The sequence below is a fragment of the Podarcis liolepis genome, assembly GCF_965112155.1.
Source record: "Podarcis liolepis genome assembly, chromosome: 5".
Lineage (NCBI taxonomy): Eukaryota > Metazoa > Chordata > Lepidosauria > Squamata > Lacertidae > Podarcis > Podarcis liolepis.
The window spans coordinates 5,627,775-5,650,326 of record NC_139556.1 but is presented as its reverse complement, the minus strand read 5'-3'; the positions used below and the strand labels follow the sequence as shown (position 1 = coordinate 5,650,326).

At 41.3% G+C, this 22,552-nt stretch overlaps 1 protein-coding gene across 6 annotated transcripts in view; it reads left to right on the top strand.

The window, feature by feature from the left end:
* Positions 1 to 22,552, top strand: part of PCLO (piccolo presynaptic cytomatrix protein) — a 243,460-nt gene that overhangs the window by 104,760 nt on the left and 116,148 nt on the right. For all 6 annotated transcript variants that reach the window (XR_014526251.1, XR_014526252.1, XM_083503300.1 and 3 more), the window contains exon 4: positions 20,046 to 21,695. Coding sequence is in view for 4 of the 6 variants with exons in the window: in XM_083503300.1 (XP_083359426.1) it covers positions 20,046 to 21,695 (1,650 nt within the window). In the remaining 2 variants the exon portion in view is untranslated. The remainder of the gene's footprint in view (positions 1 to 20,045; positions 21,696 to 22,552) is intronic.

Below are 22,552 nucleotides of genomic sequence, written 5' to 3'. Positions count from 1 at the left end.
AGAAGTGCAAATCTTTTTTGACAGAGCAGTTGTGTTACATTTCAAGAGCTCTTCGAATCATCCACACCCCTTTCAAATCTGTGTTAGAAATTGGAGTGTGCATCACCTTTGGGGGGGAGGGCAAATGATGAGGTGGATTGGAGTGGTTTGTGGGTCTCTGTCTTCTGAATTTAAATGTGATGTAAGTAGCACACCCACCCACCCCAAAGTTGGATCAGGACTCCACAGAGTGTTGTGTCACTCTGTCCCTCCACCCCTGTGCTTTATTTCTCTAATGTCTCCATAGAATCATAGAATTGTAAAGTTGGAAGGGACCCTGAGTCCAGGGTCCAGCCTCCTGTGACGCAGGAATACGCAGCTGTCCCATAAGGGAATTGAATTTGCAGTCAGCAGGAAGTGAGTCTGCCCCAAATGTTTCCTGTGGAACATTGAAGAAATCTGGTTTATTTTTATTTGAAGCATAGCAGTGGGTGATTTCTTCTTTTAAAAGTTAACAGCTTCATTTGCATTCAAAAAACACACACAACGAAACCAACTGCATTGGGTTAGTGCATCTGGCTGTTAACCAGAAGGTTGGTGGTTCGAGTCCCAGTCCCACCCCACAGCTGTGGGCAGGACTAGATGACTCTCGGGTCCCTTCCAACTCTTCAATTCTATGATTCTGTGAAACCCAAAGTTCTCCAGAACTCCGCAGGCGGCATTCTTAGACAGCCTCACACTGTGACGTCTACCAGAGGCTCGTAAAAGCCCATTGGGAAATGGCTGAGTGAGGACATCTAGGGATTTGGAATGAGTTGATGATACCGAAATTTGTTTCTCTATTTCATCAGATTCACAGTGGGTTCGATGGGAATTGCTTCCAGACAAGGGAGATGTATATGCACTTTCCAAGGATGTGTGTGTGTGCTTTTAATTTGCTACTTTTTAATCAACATGCATAGACACTAGGACTGGGTGATGTCTGGTTTTCAACGTTGTGATATACAGTGGTGCCTTGCAAGACGAAAAGAATCCATTCTGTGATTCTCTTCGTCTATCGGTTTTTTCGTCTTGCGAAGCAAGCCCATTGACAGATTAGCGGATTAGCGCTATTAGCAGCTTTTAGCGGCTTATCTGCTGATCGGATCAGCTGATAAGTGGTTTAGCGGCTTAGAAAAAGGGGGGGGGAACCAGCAGGAACTCGCAAAACATTGTCGTCTTGTGAAGCACGCCCATAGGAAATTCGTTTTGCGAAGCACCTCCAAAATGGAAAACTCTTTCGTCTAGCGAGTTTTCCGTCTTGCGAGGCATTCGTCTTGCGGGGCACCACTGTACCACCAACTAAACATTGTGATATCTGAAATAAGGATGGAACTATGTAGAGGCGAAAATGGCAATGTCCTAACAGCTTAGGGGTCTAAAAGTGACAAATTTTTGTTTACCTTTACTATACTGTTGCAGCTCTTATTTTATAGAACAGATAATGTTTAAATCAGCACATTTTCTTTAAAATATGGAGGGAAGCTACTTGGAGGAAACCAACAACATAAACATCAGAAAACGAAAACACTCTCCCCCCTCCCCATTTTTTCAAAGGAAGAAGAAGAAGCACATAAGGAAGTATAGGGTTGGGGAAACAAGTGTGTGAAAGAGCAAAGGGGCGAGGGGAGAATTGGGGAGAGTTAAAGGAACTTGGGTGTCAGCAATCACCCACAAGTGGGTCCTGCCAGCAGAGAGAGCCTATCTATTTACAAGCACAATTCAAAGTGCTGGTTATGACCTGTAAAGCCCTGCACAGCTTAGGTCCAAGCTTTCTGGAAGACCGTATTCCCTCATATGTACCTACCTTGGTTTTGAGATCTTCATGAGAATGCCTTCTTTGTGGCTGCTCCCAGATTCTGGAACCAGAGCGGCTCCTTCGTTATCTTCTGCTGCCAGATGAAGACCTTGTTCCAACAGGCTTTTCAGAATTGATTGCCATGCCAAGGGTTGGGGTTTTTTTTTTTTTTGCAATTATATGTATGTTTGAAACAGATTTTATATATGAATACCGATCAGAAGGTTGGCGGTTCGAATCCCCGCGACAGGGTGAGCTCCCGTTGCTCGGTCCCTGCTCCTGCCAACCTAGCAGTTCGAAAGCACGTCAAAGTGCAAGTAGATAAATAGGTACCACTCCAGCAGGAAGGTAAACGGCGTTTCCGTGCGCTGCTCTGGTTCGCCAGAAGCAGCTTAGTCATGCTGGCCACACGACCCGGAAGCTGTACGCCGGCTCCCCCGGCCAATAAAGCAAGATGAGCGCTCCAACCCCAGAGTCAGTCACGACTGGACCTAATGGTCAGGGGTCCCTTTACCTTTACCTAAAATGTTTTTAGCAGTTCTAGTTTTTATCTGTAGGCCATCTTGAGTGCCATCAGGGGAAAATACATATTAATAATAACAATAACAACAACAACAATATACATTTGTGTGTTGTATTGTGCTGGGCACACACACACCCCGCCACTGTTACACAGCCAGTGTAAATTAAAATTTCAAATATATAATTGAGGCCACATAACATCAATAACTTCAAAGTGATATTCAAAATTGGTCCTGAAGGTAAGTTCATTAATTAGACTCCTGATACTTCATTAATTGGGCAAAGAAAATTCAGCAGTTAGTTAGCTGACTGTATGGAAGGCATGATGCACTTTTGCCCAAGGAATAAAACAAGCAGGATACATTTTTACCCAAGGAAAAAAAAAACAAGTGTTATTTTTATAGCTGGTATTAGTTCAATATGTTTAATAAAATCAGTATCAAGTCTCTGAGCATATGCGTGATCAGTCACAAAATGTTTGATTTACTGAGGAAAAAACTGGAGGGTTTTATGCAGCTGGAGTGCAGAACTAAAGAGAGAAATGCAACAGAGTGTACTAGAGCAGAGAAAATACTTGTAGAAAGTAAATCATGGAGGGAAGGAGGACTGAGAAATGCGCATTCCAGGCAGATTTAAGCCTTATGTGGATGTTCCATTTTACCACATGTGAATGCTCAACACGAGGGAGAGCCAAGCCCCATCTCCTCTGACACATCATCTTTGGCTCCTTCATAGCCTTCCACAAATTTGTGGGTGGAGGTCTCAAGCAGGGCATGCCCTTTACTTGTGAAGGCTCACAATTTCAAAATGCACAAGGGCAGAAGTGGTTCCTGCTTCAGAATTTTGCCCTCAGTCTCGTGGAGGGCTGTAAATGGGCCACCGGGGTCAGAAATAGTCACTGCACCTCCAGACTCCCTTACATGCGCATTTAAATGCAAGGAAACAGAATTCCCGGATAAGGCCTATCGCTAGATTGCAAACTGTGACCATTTAAGGCCTGCCCTCCATAATCAATTAGGGCTATCCTCTTTAGGCTTTAGACCAGGGGTAGTCAACCTTTTTATATTTACCGCCCACTAATGCATCTTCCTTGATGGTAAATTTCCTTACCGCCCCCCACTGCTCGATGGAAGGAGGATTCAGCTTGTGCCATAGAACCCCTTAGCGCCCACCGAGAATCCTGAAACGCCCACTAGTGGGCGGTAGGGACCAGGTTGAAACCCCTGCTTTAGACAAATTCACGGGGGACAAGTCTATCAGAGGCTATAAATGCTGCCCCCATGTGCAGAGGCTTCTAAACACTATGTATAATACTTATAATTAACAATTCTAATAATACTTCTGAAGATTATAAAATCAATAGAGGACCATACTCACTCTGTTCAGAAGCATTAACCAAAAACGTGGATTATTGTACCATTATTTAACCAGTCTGCATGCATGGCAGTATAATGAAGGGTTGTGAGTAAAGGGTGTTCACAGTTCACGACATCCACCTGAAAGAATTTAAACTAAGGCTCTTCTTTCGTATGCAGTAAATACTAGAAGCTTTTAGCAACTTGTGACAACTAACTGCTCCTTAAGTTCAGGGTAAGCAGACACAGTAACTGGTCCTAATTTGTTTGTTTACTCAGACTAGTGGTGAAAGTTATGGAATATGCTAGATAGTTGCCTTGCCTTTTCATTGCATTATTATTATTTACATAGTATATTTCTTTTTCATTTGAACTAGTGTTGGGACTGCTTTGAATTAAAATGCTGAGGAGCTAGAACCCTTTCCAGGTGCATTGAACTCATGAGTACGGGTATACGAGGTTGGTTTATTCATTATATGGTCTGAAAGACCTCTGTGGGGTCTCCTCTATAGAGAATTAATATATACGGAGAACTTTCTCCAGGCAGCTGAAACTTTCCTGGTGGATAAAATGTATTTATAGAAAATGTGAAATAAGTTATGTGAAAAATACATATTTGGGGTTGGATATATTTGTATGTGTTTTACTGATCTGAATTTGACTTATTTCTTTAAAAATCTTTTTTTAAGAAAATATTTAAAATCCAATAACATGATACCTAAAATGCTAGGACCTCTTCTACACCTTGCATTTCTAGATACGTGGACATACATTTTTGGTGATATACGTTTTTTAAAGATGTTAATATGTTAGCAAGGCACAGATACTTAGTTATATTATGTAAGTAAATTCACCAGAAACTCATGATTGGCTGAAACTTCCTTTAAAATGCACATAGAATTGCAGACCGTATGGCTTCTTGTCATGGAGCATGTGAAATGGCGCTTTCCTGTTTTACTGTTTCTGTTTTGCATACAAACCAATGCTGACGGTCAGTTTCTGCCAAGCAAACCACAAGCAGTGAGTCAGGTGGTGGGTTTTTTGCCTCTCTCTTAGATACGTGTAAGACTGACACTTCACCTTTTTGGTTTCTCAAATCAGCTGTCTCCCTTTTTAACCTGTTTATGTGAGAAAGGAATCCCAGGTTCTCTCCCAGTCACACTTTGGGAAATGCTAATGAGTATAGAGTTACTTGTACCTCCTGTACTGATAGGCATTAATGAAACCTGCTTTGCTGTAATTTTTTGGTTTTGTTTGACATTGCCTTCATTTCTCTTGCTTTCCATTTGTATTTCTTCTCCTTTGGTCTCTTCCTGGTTTTTCGTGTTAGTTTGTTTTTAAAGAAAATGGTCCCTGCTATGACCCACTTTTACAAATGCACCTCTGGAATAACAATTAAACTTCAAAAAGCCTTCATTTACACCATTGTTTCCCTCTTAGTTGTGTTGTCAATGGCTGTTTGGGTTTATTGATTGAGGGTTGTTGCTTTGTTTTAATTCACCAGAAGAAATAGATAAAGCAAATACCACTCATAACCACAGCACTTTTAAAAAGTACTGCTAACAAAACATGAAATGCATGCGTAACTAACAATGAAAAACAACCAGAAACCAACAAAGACAATGGGGAAATAGAAATAACCACTGGTGAGAAAATTAATTCAACATAACAAATGTACCCAAAATACAAATCTATCATCTGTTGGTGAAGGGTTTGCTCATAAATAAATAATTTGGAGGATCAAATAGAGCCCCTGGCTGCTAAAAGGTGTCTGAAATGATATGTGAAAATATACATTTTTTACTTTTGAAAAACGAAGTCTCCCTAATTGTCACAGATAGGGATAAGTGAATAGGTCGTTTTTCATTTTTCTTCGTTTCTCATTTATCCATTCTTAAGTTGAGCTCCCCACATTTCCACATAAATTTATGATCTCCCCCCCCCCCAAAAAAAAATGTCCTCATGAAAATTCACCAGCATTTGGCCTCTTTTTTGCAGTGCTTTTTTCTGGGGGGACACAGGGGCATGCACACCCCTAAACATTTTGTAAATCTAAGTTTGTCCTCATTGAGGGGCAGTATTTCAATATGAGTAGGGAAATGAGCACTGCCTTTTTGTATGCAGATTTCTCTAATGTGATGAATTTTTGTATGTTATATTTACTATTATATGCAATTATATGGACTTTACCCTAGTTTATGTACTTTTTGTACAAATTACTTGGGTGGAGAATTGCATTTTAAAACTCAGAGAAGCGCAAATTTCAAAGGATTGGTTGTGTTTCTGTTCACATATTGCTTCAAAGAGTTTGAATCAGCTAAGTCTGCTTTTAAACGCAAACTTATTTGAATTTATCTTCCATCTCTAGTCATGAGAGAAGTGAAGAGGAAAAACTAAACTCTTAAGAAGTTCTAAGGTGTGTTTCTGAAGATCCATGCAGAATTAAATGCAACATAGATCAAACCTCTCATGTCATAGCAATATTTTTGGGGTTATAGTAACGCGGGTGGCGCTGTGGTCTAAACCACTGAGCCTAGGGCTTGCTGATCAGAAGGTCGGCAGATCGAATCCCCGCGACAGGGTGAGCTCCCATTGTTTGGTCCCAGCTCCTACCAACCTAGCAGTTCGAAAGCACATCAAAGTGCAAGTGGATTTGCAAGTGCTGCTTCATTCCAGAACTTAAAGATACAGTACTTTGATAAGATTTCTATGTCAAAGTGCAATAGGTACCACGCCAGTGGGAAGGTAAATGGCGTTTCTGTGCGCTGCTCTGGTTTCTCCAGAAGCGGCTTAGTCATGCTGGCCACATGACCTGGAAAAACTGTTTGCGGACAAAAGCCGGCTCCCTTGGCCAGTAAAGCGAGATGCGTGCCGCAACCCCAGAGTCGTTCGCAATTGGACTTAACAGTCAGGGGTCCCTTTACCTTTACCTTTTTAGTAACTGAATCTTCAAAAAGAACATCTCACAGATTGGTCACACCTGCAGTCAAAATGGAGTTTATCTTTGTGACTTTAAGTGTTAATCACAGCAAAAACTAAAATTAACTGGGACATCTCCTCTTGGCCACAGGGGCGCATGTATTTCTGGGTGGCCTGCACAATGTAGATCATTCCTGGCTACGTTCCTGAATTCTGAGCAAACACCCTAGATGATAGTACACATGGCCTTTTGCTTCCTCCACTAAAGCCCATCTGTTCTGATGGCATTATTCCTGCTTGCAAGTTAATCAGACCATCTCACTGAATCACAAAGGCAGTGTGGGCTGCAGCGGACAGCTACAGAAGACAACTACTACGAAGTCTCTCCCCTCAAAAGTTAGAGCCACACTGGTGCCATGTGCTGCATTATTGGACGAAATTCATTAGTGTTACACCGCCAACGAAAGCTTCCTAAACAGGGAGGGAAATGAGTTGCAGCTGAATGCTGATTTGCAAGTGCTGCTTCATTCCAGAACTTAAAGATATAGTACTTTGATAAGATTTATTCATCAAAATAAACCACTTTAATCTTGCAGCAGCATAAAGATCTATTTAAATGGCAAGTCAGTTGACAAAGCCTAGTTCAGGAGTTGTACCTTCCATGTGACTTTTCGTATTACATGCTTAAGTGATAATGGGCCCAGTTTGGGTGTGATGCCAAGCGATGGTTTGGTGCTCTGCTTCAGCCTCCCATTCCCAGTATGGATCAGAAGTGGACACTGGAAGCATCCATGTTCTAGTTTAAATTGTTACATCCGAACCAGGAACTGTGGGCGGTGTAAATTATGTTCCGTTGAAACAAGCCAGGATCAAACCTGGAGGTTCTACTCTGGCTTCCAATCTCAGGCTCACAATGGATGTTTTATTAGCATAAAGTACTTGTAGACTTTAGACTAGAGGTAAGTTAGTCTAGGTTCAGTTCTAGGGGTACTCCCACCAGTCTGCTCAGAGGTAAGGTCTATATTCTGTTCTTGGTGTGCCCACCAAGTATGCTCTTACTAAGCTGCCATGGAGGGAGAGTGTTCAGATTTCCTGTCCTAACACTTCCTGTTCCCCTTCTAGATCCTGAGTCTGTCCATTTAGTTCCATTACTTAGGATACGGTGAAGAAGGATCTGAGGGGGCAGGAGAGCATTGCAGCCTGAGGCTCAATCAAGTTCATTTGTGCAAACCAGGTCAAAGATGGCAATTTCTTGTGAAATTGCAAAAACTATTGCAAAAATTGCATGGCATGGTACATGAAGACAGTGACGGAAGGGAAAGGCACTATACATCAGCACTGTAATTAAGACACACACTCGCAACATTAAAAAAAAAACCTCATGAACCCTATTTTTTAAAAAATTGAATCTTGTACAGGAGGGAGCAAAGTGAACACAGGATTATTTAGCATGTTTTGGCTTCAGGATTTAGGAGAGTGCAAGAGCATGTCCAGGGTAATTCATATCATTTAACCAACAACCGCTTGTGATCAGTATCACTTATATTCAAAATTATTAGCTCAGTTATGCAACCACTATGCAAATTTTTAAATGGTACATTCATTCTTAAAATCTTACTACACACCACTTGAATTCAGAGTTTCTAGTGATGTGTTTCCCCTATTTAGACCTAGCCCGGGATGTTCAGAAAACAGATAAATCCAGATCTTGTAACTGGGCTACTCGGGAGCAGATTTACAGGACAGTTCTAGAAGTCGTATAACATATCCCTTTCCTGAATTGTTGTACTACCTCCCAGGAGTTCAGAGTCAAGTACAGATGTGTTTAGAGCAGTCTTCCTTCCAAATACTATTCTGGTACAAGCATTATTAAATTCAGAGGTGGGATTGTCTTCCTGTGCCTTTAGTCCATTCTTTGAACTCATGGAACTTATGCACATCTAGGAAGCTTCAGCTCTAGGTAAAAAGGGTGTGTTGAACTATTTTTCTGAGCTCCAAAATGTTACCATTGTTCTCGGATTCCATCTTCCAGGTTCTCTAGGTCTGCATCATTTAATATATGGTACGCTGAACTTCCTGCCGCTTCAATCATCCAAGCTCTCATCATGGCCATGCCTGCCTTTATATAATGTAATTTGATCATTCATCTTTCCCAGGAAAGCGCATCTGAAAATGTAATTTATATAATGCATTTTAGGCAAGAATAATATAATAGGACAAAGCAGCCAAAATAGCTATTGAGCACATAGACTAAGGAGAATCGTGTACAGTGGTACCTAGGCTTACAAGGATAATCCGTTCTGGAGGTCTGTTTGTAAACCAAAACAGGTTGTAACCCAAGGCGCGCTTTTGCCAAGAGGGCCTCCAATTTTTTTTTGTTTGTAATCCAAAAAAAGGTTGCAAACCAGGACATGCACTTCCGGTTTGACATGTTTGTAATCCAAAACGTATCCAAACCAGACTGTTTGCAAACCAAGGTACTACTATATTTTCTTAAGGGGACAGTTTGTGTTTGTAAATAACTCTAGCCACTATGCAGGAGCAATTTCTATACTGAAGGTTACCATAATGTCTCCCAATTTTTCCATGTTACATTTAAAAAAATGTTACTAAAAAATGTTGCACACACACATACATCCATGCATGCGCGCACATGCACGCACACACACACACACACACACAGAAAACAGATCAATATGTACTGATTTGATGCAACTTAGTGGTGATCTTGTTTCAGATGTTTTGCTCCTCTCTCTACCTTCTCCTAAACAGATTTGTCAGACCAGGTGAAAGAGATGCCATGGAAAAGCTCAGAGGGAGGGGAAAGCAATAGGTTGACTTATTTCTTTTTCATTATACTGTTATAGGTTTGTAGGTTCTAGAATTTAATTACGGCTTGAGGCATCAGAAATGATGTGAGGCGATAGCTAGACCCATGTGTGTATTTGGGCTGTGTGTTAGATGCTTTTAATTCCTTGGAATTAACATGTGTGTAACTTAGCCAGGCAAACTTACTAAGGTGCGTATTAGACAATGACAATCCTAGGGAATCAACATGAGATAAGTGTTAAATGAGTCAGACTAATTTTCTTTGAGGTGTTAAGCCTGGGGTAATGGGTCATTTACACAACAGAGGATGAAAGGAATGGGGTCTCTCCCTGCCTTAGAAAAAGCCAGCACTTATATTAGTGTGGTGAGAGTAAGCTGGGTGTTATATGACCTAGGAAGGCAAACTGCAGAGCAAGGACAGATCTGGAACCTCTTGGGTTGCTAATGCTGTGAACCCCTCCATCGTAGGCTCAGTTTGTATATATATGTGTGTGCGCGAAAATAAACCATATACCATAATGACCCAGCAATCTCCACTGTGTCTCATTTTCCCAAATGGAACACAAACCCTCTTCCTGGAACCCCTGGAATCTTGCACTGCTCAGAGATTGGGGCGATGTGTAACAATGTGCTATGCCCTAGTAGTAACTGACACTGTTCAATCACACTTCGTTCAGCTGAATCTTAAGTTTGGGTGCTGATCAATAGGCCATCAGCTTCAGGAACAAACACTTGGGAGGATTACTAAGAAGACTAAACGGAGGTTATTAGCTTCCTTCATATCACATGGTCTTTTCCACCTGGGCAACTTTGGCCTCAGGTGGGAGGCAGTGAATAATAATCAGAATGCTGAGAGGTTGGGGGAAAGCTAACAAAAAAGCTTCTTTGCATGGAGAAGCCGTGGGCTACAGAAAGTGTTTTCTGAGTATACTAGAGGTGGAAACAAAGGGTCAGAAACAACTGCAAGCATACAGATGAAGAAAGCTACTGCCTGGATACATAATTATGTGATGGAGTGGAAATGTAAGGAAGGAGACACATTTTCTAGGCTTTACAACCAAAAGCGGGGGGGGGGGGGGGCAAGTGAAGTGCTCATGCAATGACTCACTCATCCCTAAGTACCATTTTATATACATTTCCGCCATCTGGTGACAATAAATGATCAATAATATTCAAATTTAGTTTAGTAAGGTTAACTTACTCATTTGTATCATGCCATTCTTTACAAAAAAAAACATTCAGGGAACTTTGCAATAAATGAAAGATGTATTATTTGTGTCATTTTATTCATGGCAGGCTGCCCTAAAGCCCAACATCAGCACCAGAATGTGGCAAGATTTTTTTTTTAGAAGCATTTCACAAATGTAATCATTTTCAGAATTTTCCAGAGAGGTATGTCCCATCCAGGGACGCGGGTGGCGCTGTGGGTTAAACCACAGAGCCTAGGACTTGCCGATCAGTAGGTCAGCGGTTCAGATCCCCATGACGGGATGAGCTCCCGTTGCTCGGTCCCTCTCCTGCCAACCTAGCAGTTTGAAAGCTCGTCAAAGTGCAAGTAGATAAATAGGTACCACTCCGGCATTTCCGTGCGCTGCTCTGGTTCGCCAGAAGCGGCTTAGTCATGCTGGCCACATGACCCGGAAGCTGTACGCCAGCTCCCTCGGCCAATAAAGCGAGATGAGCGCTGCAACCCCAGAGTCGGTCACGACTGGACCTAATGGTCAGGGGTCCCTTTACCTTTACCTTTATGTCCCATCTAGAAGGGAGCAGGCATCAGACCAGGGGTACTTCTCTGGTCATAATAGCTGTGAGTGGGGTTGTGGACAGAAGCTGAGCTCTTCGTTGGGGTTGAGGGGACTCTCCTTGCTCTGCCAACCAGTCTGAAGAGGCTGCAGAAGATGGACAAAAACCCCACCTAATCCTGGCCACAGGGCAGTTGTCATCCCAAAGTGGGGAAAACTCTTCAGAAGACTCCCGTAAATATTTATGCAGGTGTCTTCACCCGAGTTTCCTGTTTTTGCTGCTGTGTTTTAATGGGATTGTTTTGTTGCATATTTTAATTATGGATGTTTATATTTAATATCTTAATGGAATTGCTTTATTGTGTTCTATAATTATGGTGTCATTGTATAATTATGGTATATTTTTTTAACAGTGTTGTGTAATTGGTTTTCATATGCTGTGAACCACTTAGAAGCCTATTTTGGCATTAAGTGTACAGAAATTGATTCGTAATCATAAGGTGCAGAAAGCTTTGTGCAAACAAGTCCAGCCCATTCACTTCCAGGCCAGAAAAAGTAGAGGTAGTCCTATATTCAGTAATGAGCTTTCCAAGACACAGCAGCCCTGCTAGTGTGAAAAGCTCCCTCTGTGTGTGTGTGTGTGTGTGTGTGTGTGTGTGCGCGCGCGCGCGCACCAGAGTGCTGGAGCAGGGCTAGAATGCTTTGGAATCATCTCAGGCAATTTTAAGTGACATCTTGTAGAGGAGACTGTTAAATTTATCTTACAACATATGGTTTCCCTGGCTCCGTGGGCAGAAATGCACATTCTTACTCAATCAAGATTGCTTAGAACTGGGCCCCACTTCCTGGAAGCCCCGTGTACGCAATGGGAGCAAATGGAAGTTCTGAAGAGCTTACATTTGTATCAAGCAGCATCGCCACATATCTCAACAGGGCTCATGGATCTCACAAATTGGGGTAGCCCATTCTCCCCTCAACAGTGTATTTTTTTTCAAGCTGCCATGATTGTTGAAATTGTTGCTACTGCATGCACAGCCCACACATGGAGACACTAGTTCATGCAGATGGCATCCCTGCCCATGTAGCTCCCATCCAGAAGCTCAGAAACAGCCCTGCATGCTACCAGGGTATCACATAAGTGCCACTGGTAGGATTGACTGGTTGCTTTTTGAAATTGCTTGCCTATATCCCCTCCCCCGAAAAAACCCAATGAAACTTATGAGAGGTTTCATCTTTCCAAGAGAAAGCTTTAACAGCAGATTAGGCAATGCTGCAGATGTGTACTTTCTTAAATTATTTTGTTACTATAGTTACTGCTGACAAGTTATATAAAACAAATTGCTTATTGCAGCACAGAGGTAAAGGAGTCTTTCTTTCCTTTCCTTTCCTTTCCTTTCCTTTTTAATTCTAATTTCTTTCAGCAAACTCATTACCCGTTGATTTTAAATGCTGTGCATTTTGTTGACACCTAGGAGCTAACAACACCATTTTAGTGATGGATGAAAAAATAAAACCCAAGGTCAAATCTAGCTTCTCTTTTATACTTGTTATTTTATTCTTTGGTTATATGAAATTGCCTCACCCCAGCAAGTCATTAGAATAATTGGCTCACTTTGAGTTTTGCATTAATAATATGAAAAGTCCACCTTTTTTCTGAATTCTGCTGCATTAGATACCAATTTCATGCAAAAGATTTTGGTGAAACTCGACAAGCTGACATTAAGTTTGGTGATGATCCTACAGCAGGAGTAGGGAGCCCATGGGACATGTATTTCGGCATCTGCTGGCTGTGCAGCGCTTAACCCAATGTAAGAAAGACTTAAACCAGCTGGATTTTTCATCAGTGAATTACCTTAGTTTTTGAAAAGAAATTGTATTAGGAATTGCAACTTTGCATTTTGTGGCCAATGACATTGTGTAGACATTGTGAAAAATGTACATGCATGAGGAGCACCGATCCCACAATAAACACCTGTCTGGAAGCACTCCTTGTATCTACTGTGGACCTTCTGCCTACTCTGGATTCCGGCTCCAGGACTTCTTGGAGGTCAGGTATACAAGGGGCTGGTAGAACTGATGAATGATATCCCTTCTGGACGTGGCCTACAGGAACAGATTCATTTTATTATCTTCTGCATTGTGCACTTCAGACAGTTTCCAGAGGCTGGAGCTGCAGTATTCAAGGATCAGGTCTCCCTAATGCTTCCTGTAGTCTCCAGCTGCTTTAATCAACCTTCCACAGCCCCTCACCTCTGTGAATTTGTTTTAATGTGCCTACTGGAAAAGGTACAGTAGTACTGAGACAAGAGTATTTCGAAGGATTGTGGAAGATCAGAGGTGGGCTAAATGAGAGTGGAGAGCATTTGCAGTACTGATGAAAGCCATATGATGACGTGTGCGAGAGAGCAAAAGGCTAGTTGAAAGATTTAGATTAGAATAATGCATGATTGTTCAAAGTTGGTATGAATGGTAATTGAAAATCATTGGATTAGTTTCCAAATGAATGCAACCCAGTGTTTCCTCATTGCTGTATGGTTAAAATGAGACGGTTAGACACAATGGTGACTATCAATTCAAGACAATAATAATATGAATGGGAGGTCATATACTGCCATTTAATTAAGCTTGCCTGTCATGTTCATTTGTTATGAATGTAAGTAAATGCAGATTCTTTCAGTCAGCTAATTGGGAGCCTGCTTAAAAGAACCTGGGAAAGGTATAGTGCCATAGCAACAACAGGCCATGTGACCATGCTGCTATCAGCTGCACACCAAATATGATTACTGAGATTATTTTCTTTCTGCTCTGGTAACATGCAACATCCTTTTCACTACTTATAACCAATTCTTTTCATAGAAAAGACATGTTAAGACTGTGAATACAAAAGGCAGATCTTTAATTTAGAGAACGTGAAGCATGGGAAATCTGAAATGCGAATTCCTGGTTTCCACGATGGATAGTACTATCACAGTGAACTGTTGCTAACATGAAGTCACATCTTGACCTATTTCCAACATTAGCCAATAGCAGAGAACACCTTCAGCTGTATCTCTCACAATATCTGGCGCTTAAAATCTTAATCTTTTGCTGAATCATGCGAATCACAACTTTGACTTTAAAAAAATCACCAGCCTGGTTCACGTGACACAGAAAGCCAAACTGGCTTCCTGTGGCTGTGCAAATGTCTGGGCTCTTTTCAATTGCTCTGCCAAGCACAAGGTTTGGCTGAGCGTGCCGTCCAAACTGGGACTCATTTGTGGTTAAGCTACCTCCTTGCTAACCATGGTCAGTAGCCAAGAACCAACTTAGGCTACCACTCATAGTTAGTAAGGATGACGCTTAGCTGCAAGTCTAAGGCCAACCTTGGCTTAGCTCAACACAGGCAGCAATAAACAGGACCAGGGAGGAGAAAAGAAAATACGAGAGCCTCACAGAGAGATATCCACACCTTTAGAATCATAGAATCATAGAGTTGGAAGAGACCACAAGGGCCATCGAGTCCAACCCCCTGCCAAGCAGGAAACACCATCAGAGCACTCCTGACATATGGTTGTCAAGCCTCTGCTTAAAGACCTCCAAAGAAGGAAACTCCACCACACTCCTTGGCAGCAAATTCCACTGTCGAACAGCTCTTACTGTCAGGAAGTTCTTCCTAATGTTTAGGTGGAATCTTCTTTCTTGTAGTTTGGATCCATTGCTCCGTGTCCGCTTCTCTGGAGCAGCAGAAAACAACCTTTCTCCCTCCTCTATGTGACATCCTTTTATAAATTTGAACATGGCTATCATATCACCCCTTAACCTCCTCTTCTCCAGGCTAAACATGCCCAGCTCCCTTAGCCGTTCCTCATAAGGCATCGTTTCCAGGTAGCTTTATATTCCATCCCCCACTTCAGCTTCACCATCACTGGCTTCCCAGTCAGCCCGTTTAGGAAGGGCTTTGGATTGAGAGGCAGACTCATAGCAACCAGACCAACCTAAGGGCGGCTGCGGCCACCTTTGCACGGCCATGACAAACCAAACTTTAGTATATCGCATTGTATGAAACCAGGCCACTTGCAATGGACACAGGTCCATTGCAAGAAGTACTCCTGGTTACATATAATTTTGATTATATTTAATACTGATTTTAATATTATATTTTTCAATTTCCATTACGCACAATTAATATTATTAATAATGAATGCTATAATAATAATAATGCAAAAGAGATCATGTTCTGCAAGTGTATTTTTTAAACACTTACCTACCTCATCATGTTTTTGAAAGGTTTCGCTATCCACCGTTTTCAAACTATGCCTTCAGCATTCTTAGATGGGAATTACGGGAACACTCCACCAAATGAAGTGAAATAGAGGATCTCAGGTCAGGTCTGCCACTGGCACCACTTCTCCGCTCGCCGTGCTGCCTCCGCCACTGGGGGGGAAGTGACACTGGCATCGGCGCCAATTTCAGAGGAGATCTCACTGAAATTGCACAAAATCTCATGCAATTTAAGCTGAAATTGGCACTCATACCAGCATCACGTCTGCACCAGCAGTGGAGGCAGGTCAAGGCAGCCTCAAGCTGCCATCTTGGGGGCTTCTGCCCCAATCTGCCTAACGGCAGAGCCAGCTCTGCCTCAGGTATTGTTGCCCTTTATAAAGATCTAAGAAAGAGATGCATGACTAAGATGCTTCTGGCGAACAAGAGCAGCGCACGGAAACGCCGTTTACCTTCCCGCTGGAGTGGTACCTATTTATCTACTTGCACCTTGATGTGCTTTTGAACTGCTAGGTTGGCAGGAGCTGGGACCGAGCAACGGGAGCTCACCCCGTTGCGGGGATTCGAACTGCCAAGCTTCCGATCGGCAAGCCCTAGGCTCTGTGGTTTAACCCACAGCGCCACCCACGTCAAATAGAGACTGTCAAATCTGTCGGTTGGGTTTCTCTGTTTCTCATTATTCAAATCTTAAATTCAGTTCTCCATATCTCCACATCAATTTGTGATTTCTTTGTTTTGTTAAAAAAAGTCCTCATGAAAATTCATCAGCATTATACTGCAAATTTCTCCTTTTATACAATTTTTTGCAACAATATTTCCCCTAAAATAATACATTTTTGTATGTTATTTTCACCAATATTTGCATTTTTATTCATGTTTTGTACACTTGGCAAAAGAATTGCATTTGAAAATTCAGAGAATTCTGAAAGGTGGCTGTGCTTCAGTTCTCATATTGTTTTGAAAATGCAAATCAGGCTTGCAGAGATGTGGTTGTGAAATTTGGAAGAATAGCAGTTTAAGCAAGAGAAGATTTACGAAGGACAAGTAGTGTGAAATAGAGCAACTCCCCCCAAAAAACTGCAATATATAAGGAGATCATACCAAAACTAAATAGCGCCAAACCAGTTGGTCCACTCTCTCTCCAAGTTACTGCTTCTTTCAGTGTTTCTTCTGCTCCCCCACATCTAGAAATCAAGGAGGCTAGAGGGCAGGGAGGCCAAGATGAGAGGGGCTGAATGTGGCATATTGATTTGAAATAATCAAATTGGCTACTGGATTTCTTACAATACTATTGCAGAGAACATTAGTGTTTACCAGGGGTGGGGCGGAATGTCCATTTCTAGGGCCCTAATAAATATGGGTTGCAGGCAAACTGAAAAGATGGCCCCGGGAAGAAGCTTGCATTCAGGGCATGAGGTTAACTGAGGAGAAGACAAGGCTAAAGCTGAGGCATATGACTTCACGGTACAAAATTCAATTTTACAGAAAACCATTCTGACAGGGAACCAACAGCCTAGAGGCTGATGACATAATAAGGTTCATAGAATCTTTCTTTTACTTTAGAGGCTTCAAATGAGCACGCAGTTCTCAAAACCTAACGTGCACTGACAAGGCACTTTTTAAAAACCTGTGCACATTGGGAAAGAAGGATTTTACATTTGTTTCTTCACTGGAAAACCCGCTGTAGAAAACTGTACAACAGAGACTCTAAGCAGAGCTGTATAAGCACAGACCTTACATATGCACTTTACTTAAAAGTAGTGTTTAAAAATAAGAGCTATAAAATGGAGTTCCGCTTATTGGGATTACTGAAGAGGTAGGACTCCTTATCTATACTTGACTAACCTGCAAAACAATGCCTATCTGTTAGGATATACAGTGGTACCTCGGGTTAAGCACTTAATTCGTTCCGGAGGTCCGTACTTAACCTGAAACTGTTCTTAACCTGAAGCACCACTTTAGCTGATGGGGCCTCCTGCTGCCGCTGCATGATTTCTGTTCTCATCCTGAAGCAAAGCTCTTAACCTGAAGCACTATTTCTGGGTTAGCGGGGTCTGTAACCTGAAGCCTATGTAACCTGAAGCGTATGTAACCCGAGGTACCACTGTATAGCCTGTTAACTGGGGAAAGGTAACATTATTTTCCAGCCCCAACTTGCACCAATGGTGAAGTTGGGATCCTTTTGCAAATTTGATTGGAAAGGTGGGGAGAACACATTTATATTTGTAGCTGGTGCTTTCTGGAATCGCAGTTTGGGCAAGTGCAAGAAATCTAGTACGATTTCATTTAGAGACAGTTGCGAGTAGGCGCCATGTTATTGGGCAGGTGAATTTTGCCTCAGGAAAGTGGATTTTCAGCTGATTGGGATTATAACTGCTAGGCTTTGCTTCATGTCCCCACTTCACCCCAAGTAGATTATAAATTTTGCTACAGAAATGCCTTTGTTCAAGTCTGCAGGTGGAAGGAAGAGATGGAAACAATGGGGGAGGGACTTTTTCCGTCGATCTTTGAAGAGGGACTCTGTTTGCGGTTCCTCTCATTCCTTTCGTAGCTTCACAAAACTAGCTTCCAGTAAGAAAGAGACAACTTAATTATTGTATGTAAGCTCTAGTTTTGCTATGTTGGTAGAGCGTGAGCCTCTTAGGACTCAGCTACACAGGTCAATTTGCAACGTTAAAATGTGTTATAAAAATGCGACACAGATGGCGCTGTAGAGCAGAATCCAAAGTCAATGGCAGATTGCCTTGGAAGCTCCCCCCCCCATATCGGTTTTTATATATAGATCCAGCCTTAATCTCAGGATTGTGGGTTTGAGTCCCATGTTTCCTGCATTGCAGGGGGTTAGACTAGATGACCATCGTGGCCACTTCCAACACTATGATTTTCTGATTCTATTAAAAAGGCAGTATTATTCAGTATCCCTTCAGAGCACTGCTCATTTCTGAGGACTGTGGTGTTTATGGCATGCATATTCTATAGGAACTGGGGGAATTCCCTTCTCTGGTCCCTACTGGAAATCACCTAGGAGGACTGCATTAAGTTGTTCCATGTCCTGCAGATTTTTGGCTTAGCAGGACTGCAAACTGTGAGGAGAGATTTTTTTGGGGCGGTGTTGCATGGCACTGTGCTAGATGACCACCAGAATTCCCCCCAGCTCTACAATTCTATGATTCTATCTATGATTCTGTGAAAGGTTTCCTTGCTTCCCAACATTCATGGATGCTCCTATAACATGGTAGAAACTTACCACAGAAATCAGGGCATAATCAAGCCAAAGCTAAGCATTTTTAGCTCCCACTTATTTCAGTGGAGAGATTTAGGTATGCACATCTGTTGACTTTTGAACGTCCTCTTAGCTTTTTAGCAACAGATGTGCCTCATTCTTGCATTGAAATAAGTCGCACATCTTACAAGGTAGAAATTGGCTGGGTCATTCCTCAGACTGTTGACTTAATGTATCCCAAAAACATTGAAAACTTTTAGAAAGTAATCATTACTGTTCTCTTTAACTTTGTCCAAAAATTGAAATTAAAAAATATTACATTCCACAAAAATTAGTTTTGAAATAGCAGACTTTGGTGCTTTGCGTGTAAGAGTTAAATCTACAGTACAACAACACACAGCATGCAGTGAGCTATATTTTCCGGTGCTCTTTAAAAGAGCTTTTATTCCTAATTATTTTAGCCAGAGACGGCCTTGTGAATATCTATTAGCAGTTGGATTTTATTCTAGGTATTAAATTAATAAAAAAAAGCTTATTACAAGATTTCTGCTCAGAACTATACTTCCTTATACAACTCAGTCGTTGGTGTTTTCAGATGATGCGTGCCATTCATTCTTTGTCATGTCTGTTAAGCAAAGAATTCTCTTAAGTCTGTATGTTGAACTGGTAGTTGATTAATCAGTGGGAGCAAATTTTAATCAGCAGGACAGAGATTGCATGGTACCCTTGTTTAAAACCATTTTGAACCAAGTAAGGAGAATGAGAATAATAATTTTTGCCTGCCCTAACAAGGAGTGGTGCTTTAATTTATTAAATCCTAAGTTATTTCACTCTGTTTTCAATATCTTTGAAAAGATCTCTGTATAAGAGTTTGCCTTTTTGTGAATATATTTACAGTTATATAGTCCATTTCAGTACAGGTAGTTAATCAACTGCAACACTTTAATCTCTGGACACTCCTAATTTATGCTACTAAAATGGTAGCCATGGTTCTGTGGACAATATCTCCAATGATTTACAATATTTATTGGTTTTATCCAACTGATACAATCCTAACCATGTCCACTCAAAAGTAAGTTCTGTTGAAATCAGTGGTGCTTACTCCCAGGTAAGTGAGGTTAGGACTGCAGTTTAACTCATACTTGGATTAGGCCCATTTAAATCCGTTCACTTTAAGTTAAACATGACTAATTTAAACCAATGATTTCAATAGGTATACATCAAGTATGACTTAGTTTGATACAACCCATTGTATATTTAGTGTCGCAGCCAAAAGTTTGTAAAGTCAGGGTGATGTTTAATATTTAATATTGCTTTAATATTGATATTTTAACACAGCAAATATCCTTAATTAATGTAACGTTATTTTTATATTATAGGTCCAAGAATGGCTGTGCTTAAACTGCCAGACACAAAGAGCATTATCAGGACAGCTTGGGGATATGGACAAAATAACACCTCCTGTACTTTCAAAATCATCACCCAAGCCATCAACTGCTCCTCAAAGCCAGGCTAAACCTGTTGAGCAGAAGACTTCAGTTCAAATGCTGGAAAAGGCAAGAGGAGGAATGGGAATTCAGAAGGAAGATTCAAAACTTCAACAGGGCAAATTGGCAAAGGCAATTTCATCTGATAAAATCCAGGAAGGTACACAAAGGGAAGATTCAAAAGTTCAACAAGAAAAATTGGCATCAACTGATAAAATTATTCAAAGCACTTCAAAGGAAGATTCAAAAATTCAGAAGGAAAAATTGGCTGATCAGATTCCCAAAGAAGAGCCAAAACTAACCACAAAGCCATCTGCCGATAAGATCTCAGAAGGCATTCAACAGGAAGAGCGAAAGGAGTTGGGGAAAATATCTGGTAAAATTCAGAAGGAAGACCCAGAGCTTCAGCAGGTAAAATTGGGCAAGACTGTATCAGCTGAGCAAATTCAGAAGGAAGACCCCAACATCCAGCAAGCGAAGTTGGCAAAAACACCATCTGCTGATCAGATTCGGAAGGAGGATCCAAAGATCCAACAAGTGAAATTGACAAAAACGCCATCTGCTGATCAGATTCGGAAGGAGGATCCAAAGATCCAACAAGTGAAATTGACAAAAACGCCATCTGCTGATCAGATTCGGAAGGAGGATCCAAAGATCCAACAAGTGAAATTGACAAAAACACCATCTGCTGATCAGATTCGGAAGGAGGATCCAAAGATCCAACAAGTGAAATTGACAAAAACACCATCTGCTGATCAGATTCGGAAGGAGGATCCAAAGATCCAACAAGTGAAATTGACAAAAACGCCATCTGCTGATCAGATTCGGAAGGAGGATCCAAAGATCCAACAAGTGAAATTGACAAAAACGCCATCTGCTGATCAGATTCGGAAGGAGGATCCAAAGATCCAACAAGTGAAATTGACAAAAACGCCATCTGCTGATCAGATTCAGAAGGAAATCCAAAAGGAAGATGCAAAGCTTGAGCAAGAAAAGTTGACAAAAGTACCCTCAGATGAGACAATTAAAAGAGCCGATCCAAAATTCCAGCAAGCAAAACTGGCCAAAGTTCCATCCGCTGATCAAATTCAGCAGGAAAACTCAGCTTTAACTCAGGGGGAAATAGTGAAGACAGCCTCTGCTGAGCAGATTCAAAGGGATGGTGTAGAACTTCAGCAGAGAAAACTGATAGAAACACTTCAGAGGGATCCAGCTTCTTCCAAGTCAAGTAACGATCAAACACAATTGGCAGAAACCCTGGAAGGTGACACCAGGTCTCTACCCTCACAAGAGACACCCCCTTTTCCTGAGCCCAAACATAAACCAGTCATGGCTGTGGTAGAAGAGCAGTTTTCTGAAGCAAAACTAGAAGTCAAGGTACGAAAAGAAACAATAAAACAGGAGGAGGTAAAAAAAGAGGATTCAGTGATGACTATTCCAGAAACCATATCTAAAGCTCAGAAATCTCAAAAAGAAGAAATCTCCGCTCAGCCAGTACCTTTGCCAAAGCCTGATCATGTGGAAGCACTGAAGGAGAAAGCAGTGAGTGTTTAACTTTCCTTCCCAACTCTTCCTTCATTGAATGACATGGGTCCAGATCCTAGAAACAATGATCACAGCCTATGCAAATTTCAGCATTTTAATTTCCATTTATCTCAGTGAGAGAAATGTCAAGCATTTATGCCTCACTCTCCAGCTGAAATAAATAGAAATTAAAGTGCTTTAACTTTTCCTGAAGTGCACCCAATTTGTTTTGAATGACTAACTTTAATTCACACCACCATTTTTACTGACATAGAATGACTAAAACAAGTCATAAGTGACTAAAACAAGTCCATGCAGATTTGGTTGTGGTAGGTTCGTGTATACTGAAATGAACAAAACTTTGCCCAACTTCATGCATTCATGCCTATACTTACTTTCAAAACTGTTGTTTCCTACAAATTATCAAATTATCAAATATTAAGAGAAGAGTCTCTGTGATGTTAATAACACTGTCAAGTGTGATAAAAGACTTCCTTTAAATTATCTGTAACTGGTCATTGAGGTGCTGTAGATTCATTTGGTTGATCTTTGATATAGCACAGGAGAGCTTCATGGTATTCTAAAAGGTTTCAGGGTTTGGTGAACATGGTTTGGGCTACATACCACAACCTATGAATAAGCTTCAGTTAGAATCCATACATTTCTATTTTCCACAATGTTGTAAGAGGAGCTAAAAAACAAACAAACCCCTCGCCCTCCTAAATGCTGAGAAATATCATTTTAATTCTCCAAGGGCAATGGATATCAGTTTCCTCACGCAATCATGAGGCTCCAAATCCTAGCCTATAAAAAACAACAGCACAATAAGTAAAATAGGTTTTGGGGGAAAGATGCCTATAATCATAGCAAATCTT